The sequence below is a fragment of the Pleurodeles waltl genome, chromosome 11 (genome assembly GCF_031143425.1).
Source record: "Pleurodeles waltl isolate 20211129_DDA chromosome 11, aPleWal1.hap1.20221129, whole genome shotgun sequence".
Classification (NCBI taxonomy): domain Eukaryota; kingdom Metazoa; phylum Chordata; class Amphibia; order Caudata; family Salamandridae; genus Pleurodeles; species Pleurodeles waltl.
In genome coordinates this window covers 37,462,877-37,483,207 of record NC_090450.1, presented here as the reverse complement: position 1 = coordinate 37,483,207, position 20,331 = coordinate 37,462,877, and the positions used below count along the sequence as shown (strand labels likewise).

The 20,331-nt window shown below is 48.7% G+C and overlaps 1 protein-coding gene across 8 annotated transcripts in view; it reads right to left on the bottom strand.

Moving 5' to 3' along the window:
* EIF4G1 (eukaryotic translation initiation factor 4 gamma 1) overlaps positions 1-20,331 on the bottom strand; it is a 723,480-nt gene that overhangs the window by 304,060 nt on the left and 399,089 nt on the right. For all 8 annotated transcript variants that reach the window (XM_069212975.1, XM_069212971.1, XM_069212974.1 and 5 more), the window contains one exon: positions 13,295-13,463. In XM_069212975.1, the coding sequence (XP_069069076.1) occupies positions 13,295-13,463 (169 nt within the window). The remainder of the gene's footprint in view (positions 1-13,294; positions 13,464-20,331) is intronic.

The following is a 20,331-nucleotide window of genomic DNA, read 5'->3' as shown; positions in this document are numbered from 1 at the left end:
ATACTGCATAGGCAGTGAGAGGCTGGCATGGCACCCTGAGGGGAGTGCCATGTCGACTTACTCGTTTTGTCCTCACTAGCACACACAAGCTGGCAAGCAGTGTGTCTGTGCTGAGTGAGAGGTCTCCAGGGTGGCATAAGACATGCTGCAGCCCTTAGAGACCTTCCTTGGCATCAGGGCCCTTGGTACTAGAAGTACCAGTTACAAGGGACTTATCTGGATGCCAGGGTCTGCCAATTGTGGATACAAAAGTACAGGTTAGGGAAAGAACACTGGTGCTGGGGCCTGGTTAGCAGGCCTCAGCACACTTTCAATTGTAAACATAGCATCAGCAAAGGCAAAAAGTCAGGGGGCAACCATGCCAAGGAGGCATTTCCTTACACAACCCCCCCCCAAACGAAAGAGGATGAGACTAACCTTTCCCAAGAGAGTCTTCATTTTCTAAGTGGAAGAACCTGGAAAGGCCATCTGCATTGGCATGGGCAGTCCCAGGTCTGTGTTCCACTATAAAGTCCATTCCCTGTAGGGAGATGGACCACCTCAACAGTTTAGGATTTTCACCTTTCATTTGCATCAGCCATTTGAGAGGTCTGTGGTCAGTTTGAACTAGGAAGTGAGTCCCAAAGAGGTATGGTCTCAGCTTCTTCAGGGACCAAACCACAGCAAAGGCCTCCCTCTCAATGGCACTCCAACGCTGCTCCCTGGGGAGTAACCTCCTGCTAATGAAAGCAACAGGCTGGTCAAGGCCATCATCATTTGTTTGGGACAAAACTGCCCCTATCCCATGTTCAGAGGCATCAGTCTGCACAATGAACTGCTTAGAATAATCTGGAGCTTTGAGAACTGGTGCTGAGCACATTGCCTGTTTCAGGGTGTCAAAGGCCTGTTGGCATTCCACAGTCCAGTTCACTTTCTTGGGCATTTTCTTGGAGGTGAGTTCAGTGAGGGCTGTCACAATGGATCCATATCCCTTCACAAACCTCCTGTAATACCCAGTCAAGCCAAGGAATGCCCTGACTTGAGTCTGGGTTTTTGGAGCTACCCAGTCCAGAATAGTCTGGATCTTGGGTTGGAGTGGCTGAACTTGGCCTCCACCTACAAGGTGTCCCAAGTAAACCACAGTTCCCTGCCCTATCTGGCATTTGGATGCCTTGATAGAGAGGCCTGCAGATTGCAGAGCCTTCAAAACCTTCTTCAGGTGGACCAGGTGATCCTGCCAGGTGGAGCTAAAGACAGCAATATCATCAAGATAAGCTGTGCTAAAGGACTCCAAGCCAGCAAGGACTTGATTCACCAACCTTTGGAAGGTGGCAGGGGCATTCTTTAAACCAAAGGGCATAACAGTAAACTGATAATGCCCATCAGGTGTGGAGAATGCTGTTTTCTCTTTTGCTCCAGGTGCCATTTTTATTTGCCAGTACCCTGCTGTCAAGTCAAAGGTACTTAAGAATTTGGCAGCACCTAATTTGTCTATGAGCTCATCAGCTCTTGGAATTGGATGAGCATCTGTCTTGGTGACAGAATTGAGCCCTCTGTAGTCCACACAAAACCTCATCTCTTTCTTTCCATCTTTGGTGTGAGGTTTGGGGACTAAGACCACTGGGCTAGCCCAGGGGCTGTCAGAGCGCTCAATTACTCCCAATTCCAGCATCTTGTGGACTTCCACCTTGATGCTTTCCTTAACATGGTCAGATTGTCTAAAGATTTTGTTCTTGACAGGCATGCTGTCTCCTGTGTCCACATCATGGGTACACAGGTGTGTCTGACCAGGGGTTAAGGAGAAGAGTTCAGGAAACTGTTGTAGGACTCTCCTACAATCAGCTTGCTGTTGGCCAGAGAGGGTGTCTGAGTAGATCACTCCATCTACTGTGCCATCTCTTGGGTCTGATGACAGAAGATCAGGGAGAGGTTCACTCTCTGCCTCCTGATCCTCATCTGTTACCATCAACAGATTGACATCAGCCCTGTCATGGAAGAGCTTAAGGCGGTTCACATGGATCACCCTCTTGGGGCTCCTGCTTGTGCCCAGGTCCACCAGGTAGGTGACCTGACTCTTCCTTTCTAGTACTGGGTAAGGGCCACTCCATTTGTCCTGGAGTGCCCTGGGAGCCACAGGCTCCAGAACCCAGACTTTCTGCCCTGGTTGGAACTCAACCAGTGCAGCCTTTTGGTCATACCAAAACTTCTGGAGCTGTTGGCTGGCCTCAAGGTTTTTGGTTGCCTTTTCCATGTACTCTGCCATTCTAGAGCGAAGGCCAAGTACATAGTCCACTATGTCTTGTTTAGGCTCATGGAGAGGTCTCTCCCAGCCTTCTTTAACAAGAGCAAGTGGTCCCCTTACAGGATGACCAAACAGAAGTTCAAAGGGTGAGAATCCTACTCCCTTCTGTGGCACCTCTCTGTAAGCGAAAAGCAGACATGGCAAGAGGACATCCCATCTCCTTTTGAGTTTTTCTGGGAGCCCCATGATCATGCCTTTTAATGTCTTGTTGAATCTCTCAACCAAGCCATTAGTTTGTGGATGGTATGGTGTAGTGAATTTATAAGTCACCCCACACTCATTCCACATGTGCTTTAGGTATGCTGACATGAAGTTGGTACCTCTGTCAGACACCACCTCCTTGGGGAAACCCACTCTGGTAAAGATACCAATGAGGGCCTTGGCTACTGCAGGGGCAGTAGTCGACCTAAGGGGAATAGCTTCAGGATACCTGGTAGCATGATCCACTACTACCAGGATATACATATTTCCTGAGGCTGTGGGAGGTTCTAGTGGACCAACTATGTCCACACCCACTCTTTCAAAGGGAACCCCCACCACTGGAAGTGGAATGAGGGGGGCCTTTGGGTGCCCACCTGTCTTACCACTGGCTTGACAGGTGGGGCAGGAGAGGCAAAACTCCTTAACCATGTTGGACATATTGGGCCAGTAGAAGTGGTTGACTAACCTCTCCCACGTCTTGGTTTGTCCCAAATGTCCAGCAAGGGGAATGTCATGGGCCAATGTTAGGATGAACTTCCTGAACAGCTGAGGCACTACCACTCTCCTAGTGGCACCAGGTTTGGGGTCTCTGGCCTCAGTGTACAGGAGTCCATCTTCCCAATAGACCCTATGTGTTCCATTTTTCTTGCCTTTGGACTCTTCAGCAGCTTGCTGCCTAAGGCCTTCAAGAGAGGGACAGGTTTCTTGTCCCTTACACAGCTCCTCCCTTGAGGGTCCCCCTGGGCCCAAGAGCTCAACCTGGTAAGGTTCAAGCTCCAAAGGCTCAGTTCCCTCAGAGGGCAGAACTTCTTCCTGAGAAGAGAGGTTCCCTTTCTTTTGCTGTGTTGCAGTTGGTTTCCCAACTGACTTTCCTGTTCTCTTGGTAGGCTGGGCCATTCTTCCAGACTCCAGCTCTACTTGTTCACCCTGTGCCTTGCATTGTGCTCTGGTTTTCACACACACCAGTTCAGGGATACCCAGCATTGCTGCATGGGTTTTTAGTTCTACCTCAGCCCATGCTGAGGACTCCAGGTCATTTCCAAGCAGACAGTCCACTGGGATATTTGAGGAGACCACCACCTGTTTCAGGCCATTGACCCCTCCCCATTCTAAAGTAACCATTGCCATGGGATGTACTTTTCTCTGATTGTCAGCGTTGGTGACTGTGTAAGTTTTTCCAGTCAGGTATTGGCCAGGGGAAACCAGTTTCTCTGTCACCATGGTGACACTGGCACCTGTATCCCTCAGGCCCTCTATTCTAGTCCCATTAATTAAGAGTTGCTGTCTGTATTTTTGCATGTTAGGCGGCCAGACAGCTAGTGTGGCTAAATCCACCCCACCCTCAGAAACTAGAGTAGCTTCAGTGTGGACCCTGATTTGCTCTGGGCACACTGTTGATTCCACTTGGAGACTAGCCATACCAGTGTTACCTGGATGGGAGTTTGGAGTGGAACCTTTCTTGGGACAGGCCTTGTCTCCAGTTTGGTGTCCATGCTGTTTACAGCTATGACACCAGGCCTTTTTGGGATCAAAGTTTTTACCCTTGTACCCATTGTTTTGTGAAGAGGCTCTGGGCCCACCCTCCTGTGCAGGTTTTTGGGGGCCTGTAGAAGACTTTACTATTTTTAGTTTTGGTTGTCTCATCACCCTTCCCCTGGGGAGTCTTTGTGACCCCTTTCTTTTGGTCACCCCCTGTTGAAGTCTTGGACACCCTTGTCTTGACCCAATGGTCTGCCTTCTTTCCCAATTCTTGGGGAGAAATTGGTCCTAGGTCTACCAGATGCTGATGCAGTTTATCATTGAAACAATTACTTAACAGGTGTTCTTTCACAAATAAATTGTACAGCCCATCATAATTACTTACACCACTGCCTTGAATCCAACCATCTAGTGTTTTCACTGAGTAGTCTACAAAGTCGACCCAGGTCTGGCTCGAGGATTTTTGAGCCCCCCTGAATCTAATCCTATACTCCTCAGTGGAGAATCCAAAGCCCTCAATCAGGGTACCCTTCATGAGGTCATAAGATTCTGCATCTTGTCCAGAGAGTGTGAGGAGTCTATCCCTACACTTTCCTGTGAACATTTCCCAAAGGAGAGCACCCCAGTGAGATCTGTTCACTTTTCTGGTTACACAAGCCCTCTCAAAAGCTGTGAACCATTTGGTGATGTCATCACCATCTTCATATTTAGTTACAATCCCTTTAGGGATTTTCAACATGTCAGGAGAATCTCTGACCCTATTTATGTTGCTGCCACCATTGATGGGTCCTAGGCCCATCTCTTGTCTTTCCCTCTCTATGGCTAGGATCTGTCTTTCCAAAGCCAATCTTTTGGCCATCCTGGCTAACTGGATGTCCTCTTCACTGGGGCTATCCTCAGTGATTTCAGAGGTGTTGGTCTCTCCTGTGAGGGAACCAGCATCTCTGACTACTATTTTAGGAGTCAGGGTTTGAGGGACCCTGTTCTCCCTAGATAGGACTGGTAGGGGGGAATTTTCCTCCAAGTCACTATCCTCTTCCTCTGAGTTGCCACCCTCAGAGGGGTTGGCCTTTTCAAACTCTGCCAAAAGCTCCTGGAGCTGTATTTTGGTAGGTTTGGGGCCCATTGTTATTTTCTTTATTTTACAGAGTGACCTTAGCTCCCTCATCTTAAGATGGAGGTAAGGTGTGGTGTCGAGTTCCACCACAGTCACATCTGTGCTAGACATTTTGCTTCTAAAAGTTGGAATACTTTTTAAGAATCTACAACTAGTTCTAGGTTCTAATTCAAACTTTTACAAACTTTTAAACTCTAAAAGAAATGCTAAACAGGATCTAACACAAGGCCCTAGCAGGTCTTTTAAGAATTTAGAAAACTTTTCAAATTGCAAAAATCAATTTCTAATGACAATTTTGGAATTTGTCGTGTGATCAGGTATTGGCTGAGTAGTCCAGCAAATGCAAAGTCTTGTACCCCACCGCTGATCCACCAATGTAGGAAGTTGGCTCTGTATGTGCTATTTCAAAGTAAGGAATAGCATGCACAGAGTCCAAGGGTTCCCCTTAGAGGTAAAATAGTGGTAAAAAGAGAATACTAATGCTCTATTTTGTGGTAGTGTGGTCGAGCAGTAGGCTTATCCAAGGAGTAGTGTTAAGCATTTGTTGTACATACACATAGACAATAAATGAGGTACACACACTCAGAGACAAATCCAGCCAATAGGTTTTTATATAGAAAAATATCTTTTCTTAGTTTATTTTAAGAACCACAGGTTCAAATTCTACATGTAATATCTCATTCGAAAGGTATTGCAGGTAAGTACTTTAGGAACTTCAAATCATCAAAATTGCATGTATACTTTTCAAGTTATTCACAAATAGCTGTTTTAAAAGTGGACAGTGCAATTTTCACAGTTCCTAGGGGAGGTAAGTATTTGTTAGGTTAACCAGGTAAGTAAGACACTTACAGGGCTTAGTTCTTGGTCCAAGGTAGCCCACCGTTGGGGGTTCAGAGCAACCCCAAAGTCACCACACCAGCAGCTCAGGGCCGGTCAGGTGCAGAGTTCAAAGTGGTGCCCAAAACACATAGGCTAGAATGGGGAGAAGGGGGTGCCCCGGTTCCGGTCTGCTTGCAGGTAAGTACCCGCGTCTTCGGAGGGCAGACCAGGGGGGTTTTGTAGGGCACCGGGGGGGACACAAGCCCACACAGAAATTTCACCCTCAGCGGCGCGGGGGCGGCCGGGTGCAGTGTAGAAACAAGCGTCGGGTTCGCAGTGTTAGTCTATGAGAGATCTCGGGATCTCTTCAGCGCTGCAGGCAGGCAAGGGGGGGGTTCCTCGGGGAAACCTCCACTTGATCAAGGGAGAGGGACTCCTGGGGGTCACTCCTCCAGTGAAAGTCCGGTCCTTCAGGTCCTGGGGGCTGCGGGTGCAGGGTCTCTCCCAGGTGTCGGGACTTTGGGTTCAAAGAGTCGCGGTCAGGGGAAGCCTCGGGATTCCCTCTGCAGGCGGCGCTGTGGGGGCTCAGGGGGGACAGGTTTTTGTACTCACAGTCTTAGAGTAGTCCTGGGGTCCCTCCTGAGGTGTTGGATCGCCACCAGCCGAGTCGGGGTCGCCGGGTGCAGTGTTGCAAGTCTCACGCTTCTTGCGGGGAGCTTGCAGGGATCTTTAAAGCTGCTGGAAACAAAGTTGCAGCTTTTCTTGGAGCAGGTCCGCTGTCCTCGGGAGTTTCTTGTCTTTTCGAAGCAGGGGCAGTCCTCAGAGGATGTCGAGGTCGCTGGTCCCTTTGGAAGGCGTCGCTGGAGCAGGATCTTTGGAAGGCAGGAGACAGGCCGGTGAGTTTCTGGAGCCAAGGCAGTTGTCGTCTTCTGGTCTTCCGCTGCAGGGGTTTTCAGCTAGGCAGTCCTTCTTGTAGTTGCAGGAATCTAATTTCCTAGGGTTCAGGGTAGCCCTTAAATACTAAATTTAGGGGCGTGTTTAGGTCTGGGGGGTTAGTAGCCAATGGCTACTAGCCCTGAGGGTGGGTACACCCTCTTTGTGCCTCCTCCCAAGGGGAGGGGGTCACAATCCTAACCCTATTGGGGGAATCCTCCATCTGCAAGATGGAGGATTTCTAAAAGTTAGAGTCACTTCAGCTCAGGACACCTTAGGGGCTGTCCTGACTGGCCAGTGACTCCTCCTTGTTTTTCTCATTATTTTCTCCGGCCTTGCCGCCAAAAGTGGGGCCTGGCCGGAGGGGGCGGGCAACTCCACTAGCTGGAGTGTCCTGCGGGGTTGGCACAAAGGAGGTGAGCCTTTGAGGCTCACCGCCAGGTGTGACAATTCCTGCCTGGGGGAGGTGTTAGCATCTCCACCCAGTGCAGGCTTTGTTACTGGCCTCAGAGTGACAAAGGCACTCTCCCCATGGGGCCAGCAACATGTCTCGGTTTGTGGCAGGCTGCTAAAACTAGTCAGCCTACACAGATAGTCGGTTAAGTTTCAGGGGGCACCTCTAAGGTGCCCTCTGGGGTGTATTTTACAATAAAATGTACACTGGCATCAGTGTGCATTTATTGTGCTGAGAAGTTTGATACCAAACTTCCCAGTTTTCAGTGTAGCCATTATGGTGCTGTGGAGTTCGTGTTTGACAAACTCCCAGACCATATACTCTTATGGCTACCCTGCACTTACAATGTCTAAGGTTTTGTTTAGACACTGTAGGGGTACCATGCTCATGCACTGGTACCCTCACCTATGGTATAGTGCACCCTGCCTTAGGGCTGTAAGGCCTGCTAGAGGGGTGTCTTACCTATACTGCATAGGCAGTGAGAGGCTGGCATGGCACCCTGAGGGGAGTGCCATGTCGACTTACTCGTTTTGTCCTCACTAGCACACACAAGCTGGCAAGCAGTGTGTCTGTGCTGAGTGAGAGGTCTCCAGGGTGGCATAAGACATGCTGCAGCCCTTAGAGACCTTCCTTGGCATCAGGGCCCTTGGTACTAGAAGTACCAGTTACAAGGGACTTATCTGGATGCCAGGGTCTGCCAATTGTGGATACAAAAGTACAGGTTAGGGAAAGAACACTGGTGCTGGGGCCTGGTTAGCAGGCCTCAGCACACTTTCAATTGTAAACATAGCATCAGCAAAGGCAAAAAGTCAGGGGGCAACCATGCCAAGGAGGCATTTCCTTACAGTGTGGTTGAGTGGCCACGGGTCTAGTATTAGTCTTAGAGTGCGAGGAAATGGGTTGCGCAACCTCACCATGTAATACACCTACCAACCGCTTTAATATTCTTAGGTTATCTGTCTAACCCTCAGCTCAATCCCAGCTATCTGTGGCACTGGGATACAAGGCTTACACTGAGTAGCAAATGAAAAATATTTAAACTGCACCAAAACAATTTAAGAGGAACTAGACATTCAAGGAAACCAACACCAATTAACAAAAAATAAGACTTTTTTTTTTTTTTACAAGACTTAAGGCACTAGAACGAAAATAGATTCACTGGAGGATTCCAGAGATATAGATTTACAAGCAATAATAAATCAAAGCAACTTCAACCACGAACATGCCTTGGCAAACTCAATGAATTGGCACTTAAAAACTTTTCAAGGAATACTTTGGTTATTGCGGTTGGTTAGAAGTACTTTGAGCGAGCAATTCCGGAAGGAAGCTAGACAGAGGGTTGAGCAAGTTCCTCAAGAACAGTTCACCTCACGGAAGAAGAAGTCTTTCAGCAGTTCGAAGGCTTTTTATCCCCCTTGCAATGGATTCAGATGGAGAGGCCCTGATACAAGGGATGAAGTGCACTGAAGATGCGCCAAAGAAACTGTGGATGTGATGCTGTCGACAGGGGACTTCCTGCAGGGATTGCTTGGTCCTCCAGGATGGTGAGGGTCCTAGTTGCAGGGTTGCCCGTTATGTCCCGGTACTACGAACATGCTGCTGGCCCCTGGAGTCACTGGACAGTGCTCTGGAAACTGCTCCTCCTTGAGCAGGACACAGCAGGCACAGTCCCTAGCCTCCAGGTGCAGTCTGTAGGACGTTGGCTCTGTATGTGCTATTTCAAAGTAAGGAATAGCATGCACAGAGTCCAAGGGTTCCCCTTAGAGGTAAAATAGTGGTAAAAAGAGATAATACTAATGCTCTATTTTGTGGTAGTGTGGTCGAGCAGTAGGCTTATCCAAGGAGTAGTGTTAAGCATTTGTTGTACATACACATAGACAATAAATGAGGTACACACACTCAGAGACAAATCCAGCCAATAGGTTTTGTATAGAAAAATATATTTTCTTAGTTTATTTTAAGAACCACAGGTTCAAATTAAACATGTAATATCTTGTTTGAAAGGTATTGCAGGTAAGTACATTAGGAACTTTGAATCATTTCAATTGCATGTATACTTTTCAAGTTATTCACAAATAGCTACTTTAAAAGTGGACACTTAGTGCAATTTTCACAGTTCCTGGGGGAGGTAAGTTTGTTAGTTTTACCAGGTAAGTAAGACACTTACAGGGTTCAGTTCTAGGTCCAAGGTAGCCCACCGTTGGGGGTTCAGGGCGACCCCAAAGTCACCACACCAGCAGCTCAGGGCCGGTCAGGTGCAGAGTTCAAAGTGGTGCCCAAAACGCATAGGCTAGAATGGAGAGAAGGGGGTGCCCCGGTTCCGGTCTGCTTGCAGGTAAGTACCCGCGTCTTCGGAGGGCAGACCAGGGGGGTTTTGTAGGGCACCGGGGGGGACACAAGCCCACACAGAAATTTCACCCTCAGCAGCGCGGGGGCGGCCGGGTGCAGTGTAGAAACAAGCGTCGGGTTTGCAATGTTAGTCTATGAGAGATCAACGGATCTCTTCAGCGCTGCAGGCAGGCAAGGGGGGGGCTTCCTCGGGGAAACCTCCACTTGGGCAAGGGAGAGGGACTCCTGGGGGTCACTTCTCCAGTGAAAGTCCGGTCCTTCAGGTCCTGGGGGCTGCGGGTGCAGGGTCTTTTCCAGGCGTCGGGACTTAGGTTTCAGAGAGTCGCGGTCAGGGGAAGCCTCGGGATTCCCTCTGCAGGCGGCGCTGTGGGGGCTCAGGGGGGACAGGTTTTGGTACTCACAGTCGTAGAGTAGTCCGGGGGTCCTCCCTGAGGTGTTGGTTCTCCACCAGCCGAGTCGGGGTCGCCGGGTGCAGTGTTGCAAGTCTCACGCTTCTTGCGGGGAGATTGCAGGGTCTTTAAAGCTGCTCCTTGAAACAAAGTTGCAGTCTTTTTGGAGCAGGTCCGCTGTCCTCGGGAGTTTCTTGTCTTTTTCGAAGCAGGGCAGTCCTCAGAGGATTCAGAGGTCGCTGGTCCCTTGGAAGGCGTCGCTGGAGCAGAGTTCTTTGGAAGGCAGGAGACAGGCCGGTGAGTTTCTGGAGCCAAGGCAGTTGTCGTCTTCTGGTCTTCCTCTGCAGGGGTTTCAGCTAGGCAGTCCTTCTTGTAGTTTGCAGGAATCTAATTTTCTAGGGTTCAGGGTAGCCCTTAAATACTAAATTTAAGGGCGTGTTTAGGTCTGGGGGGTTAGTAGCCAATGGCTACTAGCCCTGAGGGTGGGTACACCCTCTTTGTGCCTCCTCCCAAGGGGAGGGGGTCACAATCCTAACCCTATTGGGGGAATCCTCCATCTGCAAGATGGAGGATTTCTAAAAGTTAGAGTCACTTCAGCTCAGGACACCTTAGGGGCTGTCCTGACTGGCCAGTGACTCCTCCTTGTTGCTTTCTTTGTTCCCTCCAGCCTTGCCTCCAAAAGTGGGGGCCGTGGCCGGAGGGGGCGGGCAACTCCACTAAGCTGGAGTGCCCTGCTGGGCTGTGACAAAGGGGTGAGCCTTTGAGGCTCACCGCCAGGTGTTACAGCTCCTGCCTGGGGGAGGTGTTAGCATCTCCACCCAGTGCAGGCTTTGTTACTGGCCTCAGAGTGACAAAGGCACTCTCCCCATGGGGCCAGCAACATGTCTCGGTTTGTGGCAGGCTGCTAAAACTAGTCAGCCTACACAGACAGTCGGTTAAGTTTCAGGGGGCACCTCTAAGGTGCCCTCTGGGGTGTATTTTACAATAAAATGTACACTGGCATCAGTGTGCATTTATTGTGCTGAGAAGTTTGATACCAAACTTCCCAGTTTTCAGTGTAGCCATTATGGTGCTGTGGAGTTCGTGTTTGACAGACTCCCAGACTATATACTCTTATGGCTACCCTGCACTTACAATGTCTAAGGTTTTGTTTAGACACTGTAGGGGTACCATGCTCATGCACTGGTACCCTCACCTATGGTATAGTGCACCCTGCCTTAGGGCTGTAAGGCCTGCTAGAGGGGTGTCTTACCTATACTGCATAGGCAGTGAGAGGCTGGCATGGCACCCTGAGGGGAGTGCCATGTCGACTTACTCGTTTTGTCCTCACTAGCACACACAAGCTGGCAAGCAGTGTGTCTGTGCTGAGTGAGAGGTCTCCAGGGTGGCATAAGACATGCTGCATCCCTTAGAGATCTTCCTTGGCATCAGGGCCCTTGGTACTAGAAGTACCAGTTACAAGGGACTTATCTGGATGCCAGGGTCTGCCAATTGTGGATACAAAAGTACAGGTTAGGGAAAGAACACTGGTGCTGGGGCCTGGTTAGCAGGCCTCAGCACACTTTCAATTGTAAACATAGCATCAGCAAAGGCAAAAAGTCAGGGGGGCAACCATGCCAAGGAGGCATTTCCTTACACAGTCCATCAGTGCAACCTCTTTGCTGGTCCCTCAATGCAGCAAGGTAGTCTTTTGGTCCTTATTCCAAGTCAGTTTAACTCTGAGTTCCAAGAGCCAGGGTGTGCCCCATTTATGTTTGGAAAGCACCCTAAGGGCAGGATGTGGTTGGTAGCAATGTGCTACCAGATTCCCTCTCACCTGGTGACAACTTCCCTGGTGACTGCTACTCTGTGTAGTGTGGCATCTGGCGATCCCAGGATGCACTAGTCTGCCACTCCCAAGATGGTGAGACCCCCATCTGTGCTCAGATACCCCCAGATGTGTGGCTACCAAGGGGCTACACCCCCTGGGAAAAACATTGACAACTGGCTTCTCTTTTGCTCTCTACAAAGCTAGCCTGACTGCCCAAGCAATAGCGCAACCCCTCTCCTAAGTGTTACCCTTTTTCTATGCAAATGAGGCTTCTCTGTTAAAGTTAGCTCCGTCCTACAGGAAGCCACACAGGTGTTAACACCACTCTCCCACACAGGCCTGTACTGTCCTTTCCTGGGCGTCATTAGCACGGCTCCCCAGATGGGCAGTATGTTGTCTGCAGAACTAGCCTTATGTATATCAGTAAATGAGCACTGGACACATTGAGCAACAAAAGTGGCAACTTCTAAATGTCACTAGTAGGCGAAGTGCATCTTAAATTCAATTTAACCAATACATTGGATTTAATGCACTGACTTGATACAAAACAGTACCAACATTAGTAGTTTAATTCAGAAGTTAGCAGGGCTGGGGTGCCAACCTGTAACTCTGTACTTGCCAATGAGGCTACTAGCTCTAAAACACACATACAAACAATTAAGTATTTACACTGCTGAAGCATGTAAAAGTACATTTCCAACTTTTAACACAGTACTCTGCCTTAGGGCTTGTAACGCCCACCATAGCAATGACTTACAAAGAGGAGGAATGATCGGCTTCGCCATAGCTTTATATGGCAAAGTCGAGTTACACATTTTAAAGAGTCGTTCCAGTTACGGAGGCAGACTGGGTGCTATGTTTTACCTTGTCCCACTCAGGGTGGCACAATAAGTGCTGCAATACCTGGGCGATGCTCCAACAAACCAATTAAACATGCAATTTGAAGGGTCAGACCACGTGCACTGAGTCCTGTTTAGCAGGGCTCAAGGCATTTTAAAGCTGTTTCACAAGAACCTAGTAGTTAAATAAGGGCAAAAAGTGGGGGGTAACACTGCAAAAAGCCCATTTCCTTAAAACTCCAATAAATGACATCTCTGGAGGGGATCCTAGAAGTAATCAGATCTTTGACACTGTCAGTGCAGTATAGCTTTTTCAACTTAAGCAAATCCAGTAATGACACCTGAGAAAGAAGGAATCAGAGTAGAAACGTCCATCTGTAATGGACTTACCAATTCAAGATGTACTTCAAGTTCATACAGGTAATAGGGATTACATCTTGTACTAGGAGTCTTGCATAAATTAGACAATGGGCTCCAAGCATAACATATTAAGTTAACATCTTTTAAGATAATTTGTCAGGTCAGTGTCTAACATGGACAAAGAAGCCTACTATTTACAAAGAACGACACCAGATGCAGACATTGCCTTCCAGCACAATGCTTAAGATAGTATGAATCCCTACCTGACATGTACTGGTATTTTGCGTCTCCTGGCTGCAGGCTGTCTTCTTTTTCCTCCCAGGTCTCATCAGGGTCTTCTGGACGGGCCTGCTGGGTCACTTCAAGTTCGGTGGGTGGGGGAGGGACAGATGGAGTTGAAGATTTCTCAGGTGCAGGACTGCTAACCTGTGGCTAATTAAACGCAATATATAAATTAAGCAACAAGCCAGAAAGGCAGTTGAAGATTAACAGATAAGAGCTGGTAACAAAATGGTTACTTACCAGTAGTAGTAGTTTTGCAGCCTGAAGTTTTCTGGATTCACATGCTGTGCATCATTCCACCATCTAGTAGTTGGGTCCAGAATAGTCTGTGCCCCCCCCCCCCTGGGCATCAACCACCATTTGGTGCTTGGTCCGTCCCCCGTGTGACGTCAGACGTCGTTCTGGAAGTTCCTGTGCACGGTAATCATCTTCAGATTCTTGTTTTCTCTCGTTTTGTCTTACCCTCTGTTCTGCGCTTTAACATCCCTCCCCCCCCCCCCCCCAAAAAGAAAAACACTTTGTCCTTATATATGACCTATTTTTCACCCGTTTGCCTTGTCCTCGTTTCTGGGGAGGTGGGTGGGTCGTATGGGATCCAGAAAACTTTTCAGGCTGCAAAACTACTCCTACTGGCAAGTAACCATTTCATTTTGCAGCATGAATCCTTTTCTGGATACACATTTTGTGCAATAGATCAGTGGTTCCCAACCTTTTGACTTATGTGGACCCCCACTTTATCATTCCTAGAACCAGGGGACCCCCACTGAATCAGTTAGAAGCTAGGGACCCTCTTACTGAGTCATTACTTAAAGCTGGGGGACCTAATCTGTTAAAACAATTTAATTTTCTAAGCAGTCGCAGACCCCCCTGAGGATGCTTCGCGGACCCCCAGGGGCCCGAGGACCACAGGTTGGGAACAACAGCACTAGATTATGTAGTGATTTCCACTTCCTTGGGTTGGTTGGGGTGAAACGATGAGCTTGTAACAGGTGCTGTAATACCTTCTGTCCCACTTGAGCTTCCTTATGCATTTGTAAATCCACTCAATGCTTGGTGAATGTGTGGGGATGCCCATGTTGCAGCTGCGCAGATAGTGTTCTATGGGCACATTTGCCATGAATACTAGTTCTGCACTCTTTCTGGTTGAGTGTGCTTTAGGGAGACAGGGCAGAGATTTTCCTGCTGAGGGAGAGCATGTTGTATTGTTTCCACAACCCATTGTGCAATAATTCCTTTAGTGACAGGTGACCCCCTTGCTGGATTTCGCAAATGAAACAAAACTGTTTGGTCTCTTGTAGGCAGTATATTAGTGCTCATCTTACATCCAGAGTATGTAATGGTGTCTGTGGACTCCTAAAGAACACTCAACTGGATGCTTTGGTTGACGTGGTATTTGCTCACCACCTTAGGTAGGAGCTGAGGGTTTCTTCCGATTACTACCATGTCCATGTTGATTTTTATGTATGGTTCCTGTATTGTTAGCTCTTGAAGTTCGCTTAATCTCTGTAGTGATGTGAATTGGTATGTGTGTGATATAACCAAGCTCAACTTTGTGCATAGGCTCAAATGGTTTTGTCACTGACTGTGTTAATACCATATTTAAGTTCCACATCGGGCTGGTGCCTTCCTTGGGGGAGCAATTCTGGACTTTGAGAGAGGAGTAGTTTATCCTGCTGCCCAGTAGATGTGTGAGACAATCTAAATGGGAAACAGTACTGATCTATCTCAAAGTTGTTGTTCTTTGCGCACCATAGAAAGTAGCTCTTCCATTTTGTTGTGCAGCATTGTCTTTTGGGTCTTCTTGTTGGCCTTCTAGCCTCCTTCAATATTACCTTGTTTCTAGGTAGTAAGTATAGATGTCTAAATTCTATTGGGTGGAAAGAGGTAGGGAAATCTCATGACCAGTTTAGTGACAGGGCATTCCCTTCTGATTGGTGGTGGAATTTATTATTTTATTTTTTTAATTTTACCTTTCTGTATCCTTGATGCTACAACCACTAGATCCTCCCAACTCAAGGAGGCTTGTGACCAGTTGCTACATAGTCATTCTTTGAACAGGGGCATGTGGAGTTTCACATGGGTTATGAGGGGACTGAATGATGCCATCATGTTCATTAGTTTCATGAATGTCCACTGCCAGAGATTTCCCCCTCTGGTAAAGGCAAGTTTGCTCTGTGATTGCCTGTACTTTCTTCTGAGTAGGGTATGCTCATACTTTATTTGCATCCAGTTTTGCCCCTAGGAAGATCTTTTCCAGTTCTAGGAAAGATTTATGGTTTGAGAACCCCAGTTTTTGTAGCTGTGTGATCTGTCTGAATGTCCCTTTTGACATTTCTCCTTCATATTTGCTTTTATAAGCCAATCGTCCAGGTAAGGGTAAACTTCAATCCCTTTTATCCTACAAAATGCTGACTGTTGCCAGGCATTTTGTAAAAACCCTTGGTGTATACGGTGCAGATGGGTAAGACCTTGAATTGATAGTGTACCTTCAAGCATGAATCTGATGTACTTTGTGTGCCGGATTCATGGGTATGTGTAAATAGGCATCCTTCAAGTCTATGGTTGCCATGTAGTCCCTCTTTTGTGGAAGTAGGGTAACCTCTTGTGTCAAGATTTTGAAGTATTGTGTCTGAATGAATCTGTTTATAAATCTGAGGTCCAGGATTGGCCCTAGTGTAAGGTCTTGTTTTGGCACCAGGCGGTAGGATGAATAGTCGCCTATTGTAAGGAACTGCCTCCTTGGCATGGTTATCCCCTGACCTTTTGCCTTTTGTTGACGCCAGTTATGATTGGAAGTGTGCTGGGACCCTGCTAACCAGTCCCCACCACCAATGTTTTCCCTATACTGTACCTTTGCTTCCACAATTGGAACAACCCTTGTACCCAGATAAGTCCCTTGTAAATGGTACCCCTGGTACCAAGGGTCCTGATGCCAAGGAAGGCCTCTAAGAGCTGCAGCATGTCTTATGCCACCCTGGGGAACCCTCACTCAGCACATGCACACTGCTCCACTGCTTGTGTGTGCTGGTGGGGAGAAAATGACTGTCGATATGGCACTCCCCTCAGGGTGCCATGCCTACCTCACACTGCCTGTGGCATAGGTAAGTCACCCCTCTAGCAAGCCTTGCAGCCCTAAGGTAGGGTGCACTATAACACAGGTGAGGGCATAGTTGCATGAGCACTATGCCCCTACAGTGTCTAAGCAAAGCCTTAGACATTGTAAGTGCATGGTAGCCATAAAGAGTATATGGTCTGGGAGTTTGTCTAACACGAACCCCACAGTTCCATAACGACTACACTGAAATCTGGGAAGTTTGGTATCAAACTTCTCAGCACAATAAATGCACACTGATGCCAGTGTACATTTTATTGTAACATACACCCAGAGGGCACCTTAGAGGTGCCCCCTGAAACCTTAACCGACTATCCGTGTAGGCTGACTAGTTTTAGCAGCTTGCCACACCCAAGACATGTTGCTGGCCAAATGGGGAGAGTGCCTTTGTCACTCTGTGGCTAGAAACAAAGCCTGTACTGGGTGGAGGTGCTTCACACCTCCCCCTGCAGGAACTGTAACACCTGGCGGTGAGCCTCAAAGGCTCATCCCCTTTGTTACAGCACCCCAGGGCACTCCAGCTAGTGGAGTTGCCCGCCCCCTCCGGCCACGGCCCCACTTTTGGCGGCAAGGCCGGAGGAGATAATGAGAAAAACGAGGAGTCACTGGCCAGTCAGGACTGCTCCTAAGGTGTCCTGAGCTGAGGTGACAAACTTTTCGAAATTCTCCTTCTTGCAGATGGAGGATTCCCCCAATAGGGATAGGAATGTAGCAATCCCCTTCCAGTAAACATTTTAATTGTTTACTCAGAATCGGAATGCTATGTACATTTGTGTGTTTGATCCGCTGTGCCTTGGTGACGAGACTAAGCTCTTCACACCATGGAAAGGGAGGTAATTGGGTGCAGAACATTTGCACCTGACCGGCCGTGTTTTGCTTGTGCGGTGAGTTTGGGGTGCCTTGAAGGGAAATCTGGGGTGTTTTTTTTGTTGGGGGGGGGGGGATTGTTTGCATATCAAAGGCAGCAGGTAAAGCCTGCTTTAGGGGAAACGTGCATTGTAGGAAGTTGGCTCTGTATGTGCTATTTCAAAGTAAGGAATAGCATGCACAGAGTCCAAGGGTTCCCCTTAGAGGTAAAATAGTGGTAAAAATAGATAATACTAATGCTCTATTTTGTGGTAGTGTGGTCGAGCAGTAGGCTTATCCAAGGAGTAGTGTTAAGCATTTGTTGTACATACACATAGACAATAAATGAGGTACACACACTCAGAGACAAATCCAGCCAATAGGTTTTTATATAGAAAAATATCTTTTCTTAGTTTATTTTAAGAACCACAGGTTCAAATTCTACATGTAATATCTCATTCGAAAGGTATTGCAGGTAAGTACTTTAGGAACTTCAAATCATAAAAATTGCATGTATATTTTTCAAGTTATTGACAAATAGCTGTTTTAAAAGTGGACACTTAGTGCAATTTTCACAGTTCCTAGGGGAGGTAAGTTTTGGTTAGTTTTACCAGGTAAGTAAGACACTTACAGGGTTCAGTTCTTGGTCCAAGGTAGCCCACCGTTGGGGGTTCAGAGCAACCCCAAAGTCCCCACACCAGCAGCTCAGGGCCGGTCAGGTGCAGAGTTCAAAGTGGTGCCCAAAACACATAGGCTAGAATGGAGAGAAGGGGGTGCCCCGGTTCCGGTCTGTTTGCAGGTAAGTACCCGCGTCTTCGGAGGGCAGACCAGGGGGGTTTTGTAGGGCACCGGGGGGGACACAGGTCCACACAGAAATTTCACCCTCAGCAGCGCGGGGGCGGCCGGGTGCAGTGTAAAAACAAGCGTCGGGTTTTCAATGTTAGTCTATGAGAGATCTCGGGATCTCTTCAGCGCTGCAGGCAGGCAAGGGGGGGATTCCTCGGGGAAACCTCCACTTGGGCAAGGGAGAGGGACTCCTGGGGGTCACTTCTCCAGTTAAAGTCCGGTCCTTCAGGTCCTGGGGGCTGCGGGTGCAGGGTCTCTCCCAGGCGTCGGGACTTTAGGTTCAAAGAGTCGCGGTCAGGGGAAGCCTCGGGATTCCCTCTGCAGGCGGCGCTGTGGGGGCTCAGAGGGGACAGGTTTTGGTACTCACAGTATCAGAGTAGTCCTGGGGTCCCTCCTGAGGTGTCGGATCTCCACCAGCCGAGTCGGGGTCGCCGGGTGCAGTGTTGCAAGTCTCACGCTTCTTGCGGGGAGCTTGCAGGGTTCTTTAAAGCTGCTGGAAACAAAGTTGCAGCTTTTCTTGGAGCAGGTCCGCTGTCCTCGGGAGTTTCTTGTCTTTTCGAAGCAGGGGCAGTCCTCGGAGGATGTCGAGGTCGCTGGTCCCTTTGGAAGGCGTCGCTGGAGCAGGATCTTTGGAAGGCAGGAGACAGGCCGGTGAGTTTCTGGAGCCAAGGCAGTTGTCGTCTTCTGGTCTTCCTCTGCAGGGGTTTTTCAGCTAGGCAGTCCTTCTTGTAGTTGCAGGAATCTAATTTTCTAGGGTTCAGGGTAGCCCTTAAATACTAAATTTAAGGGCGTGTTTAGGTCTGGGGGGTTAGTAGCCAATGGCTACTAGCCCTGAGGGTGGGTACACCCTCTTTGTGCTTCCTCCCAAGGGGAGGGGGTCACAATCCTAACCCTATTGGGGGAATCCTCCATCTGCAAGATGGAGGATTTCTAAAAGTTAGAGTCACCTCAGCTCAGGACACCTTAGGGGCTGTCCTGACTGGCCAGTGACTCCTCCTTGTTATTCTCATTATCTTCTCCGGCCTTGCCGCCAAAAGTGGGGCCTGGCCGGAGGGGGCGGGCAACTCCACTAGCTGGAGTGTCCTGCTGGGTTGGCACAAAGGAGGTGAGCCTTTGAGGCTCACCGCCAGGTGTGACAATTCCTGCCTGGGGGAGGTGTTAGCATCTCCACCCAGTGCAGGCTTTGTTACTGGCCTCAGAGTGACAAAGGCACTCTCCCCATGGGGCCAGCAACATGTCTCGGTTTGTGGCAGGCTGCTAAAACTAGTCAGCCTACACAGATAGTCGGTTAAGTTTCAGGGGGCACCTCTAAGGTGCCCTCTGTGGTGTATTTTACAATAAAATGTACACTGGCATCAGTGTGCATTTATTGTGCTGAGAAGTTTGATACCAAACTTCCCAGTTTTCAGTGTAGCCATTATGGTGCTGTGGAGTTCGTGTTTGACAAACTCCCAGACCATATACTCTTATGGCTACCCTGCACTTACAATGTCTAAGGTTTTGTTTAGACACTGTAGGGGTACCATGCTCATGCACTGGTACCCTCACCTATGGTATAGTGCACCCTGCCTTAGGGCTGTAAGGCCTGCTAGAGGGGTGTCTTACCTATACTGCATAGGCAGTGAGAGGCTGGCATGGCACCCTGAGGGGAGTGCCATGTCGACTTACTCATTTTGTTCTCCCCAGCACACACAGGCTTGTAAGCAGTGTGTCTGTGCTGAGTGAGGGGTCTCTAGGGTGGCATAATACATGCTACAGCCCTTAGAGACCTTCCCTGGCATCAGGGCCCTTGGTACCAGAGGTACCAGTTACAAGGGACTTATCTGGATGCCAGGGTGTGCCAATTGTGGAAAAAATGGTACATTTTAGGTGAAAGAACACTGGTGCTGGGGCCTGGTTAGCAGGGTCCCAGCACACTTCTCAGTCAAGTCAGCATCAGTATCAGGCAAAAAGTGGGGGGTAACTGCAACAGGGAGCCATTTCTTTACACAAGCCCCCCCCAGCCCACAGGCCAGGAGACTCAGCCAACGCTGGAAGAGTCTTCCTAGTCTGTCAGGCGAGGAAGAGTAGAGGAAATGGCTGGTTTGTTGCAGGGCCTACTCTGCCTTACATCCTCCTGTTCAGGTCATTCCCTCTGGGGAACTGACCCACTTCCACAGTGATAGGACCTAGTCTGAACTGCCTCTTGTCTGTGCTTTTTATGTCTTCACCCAT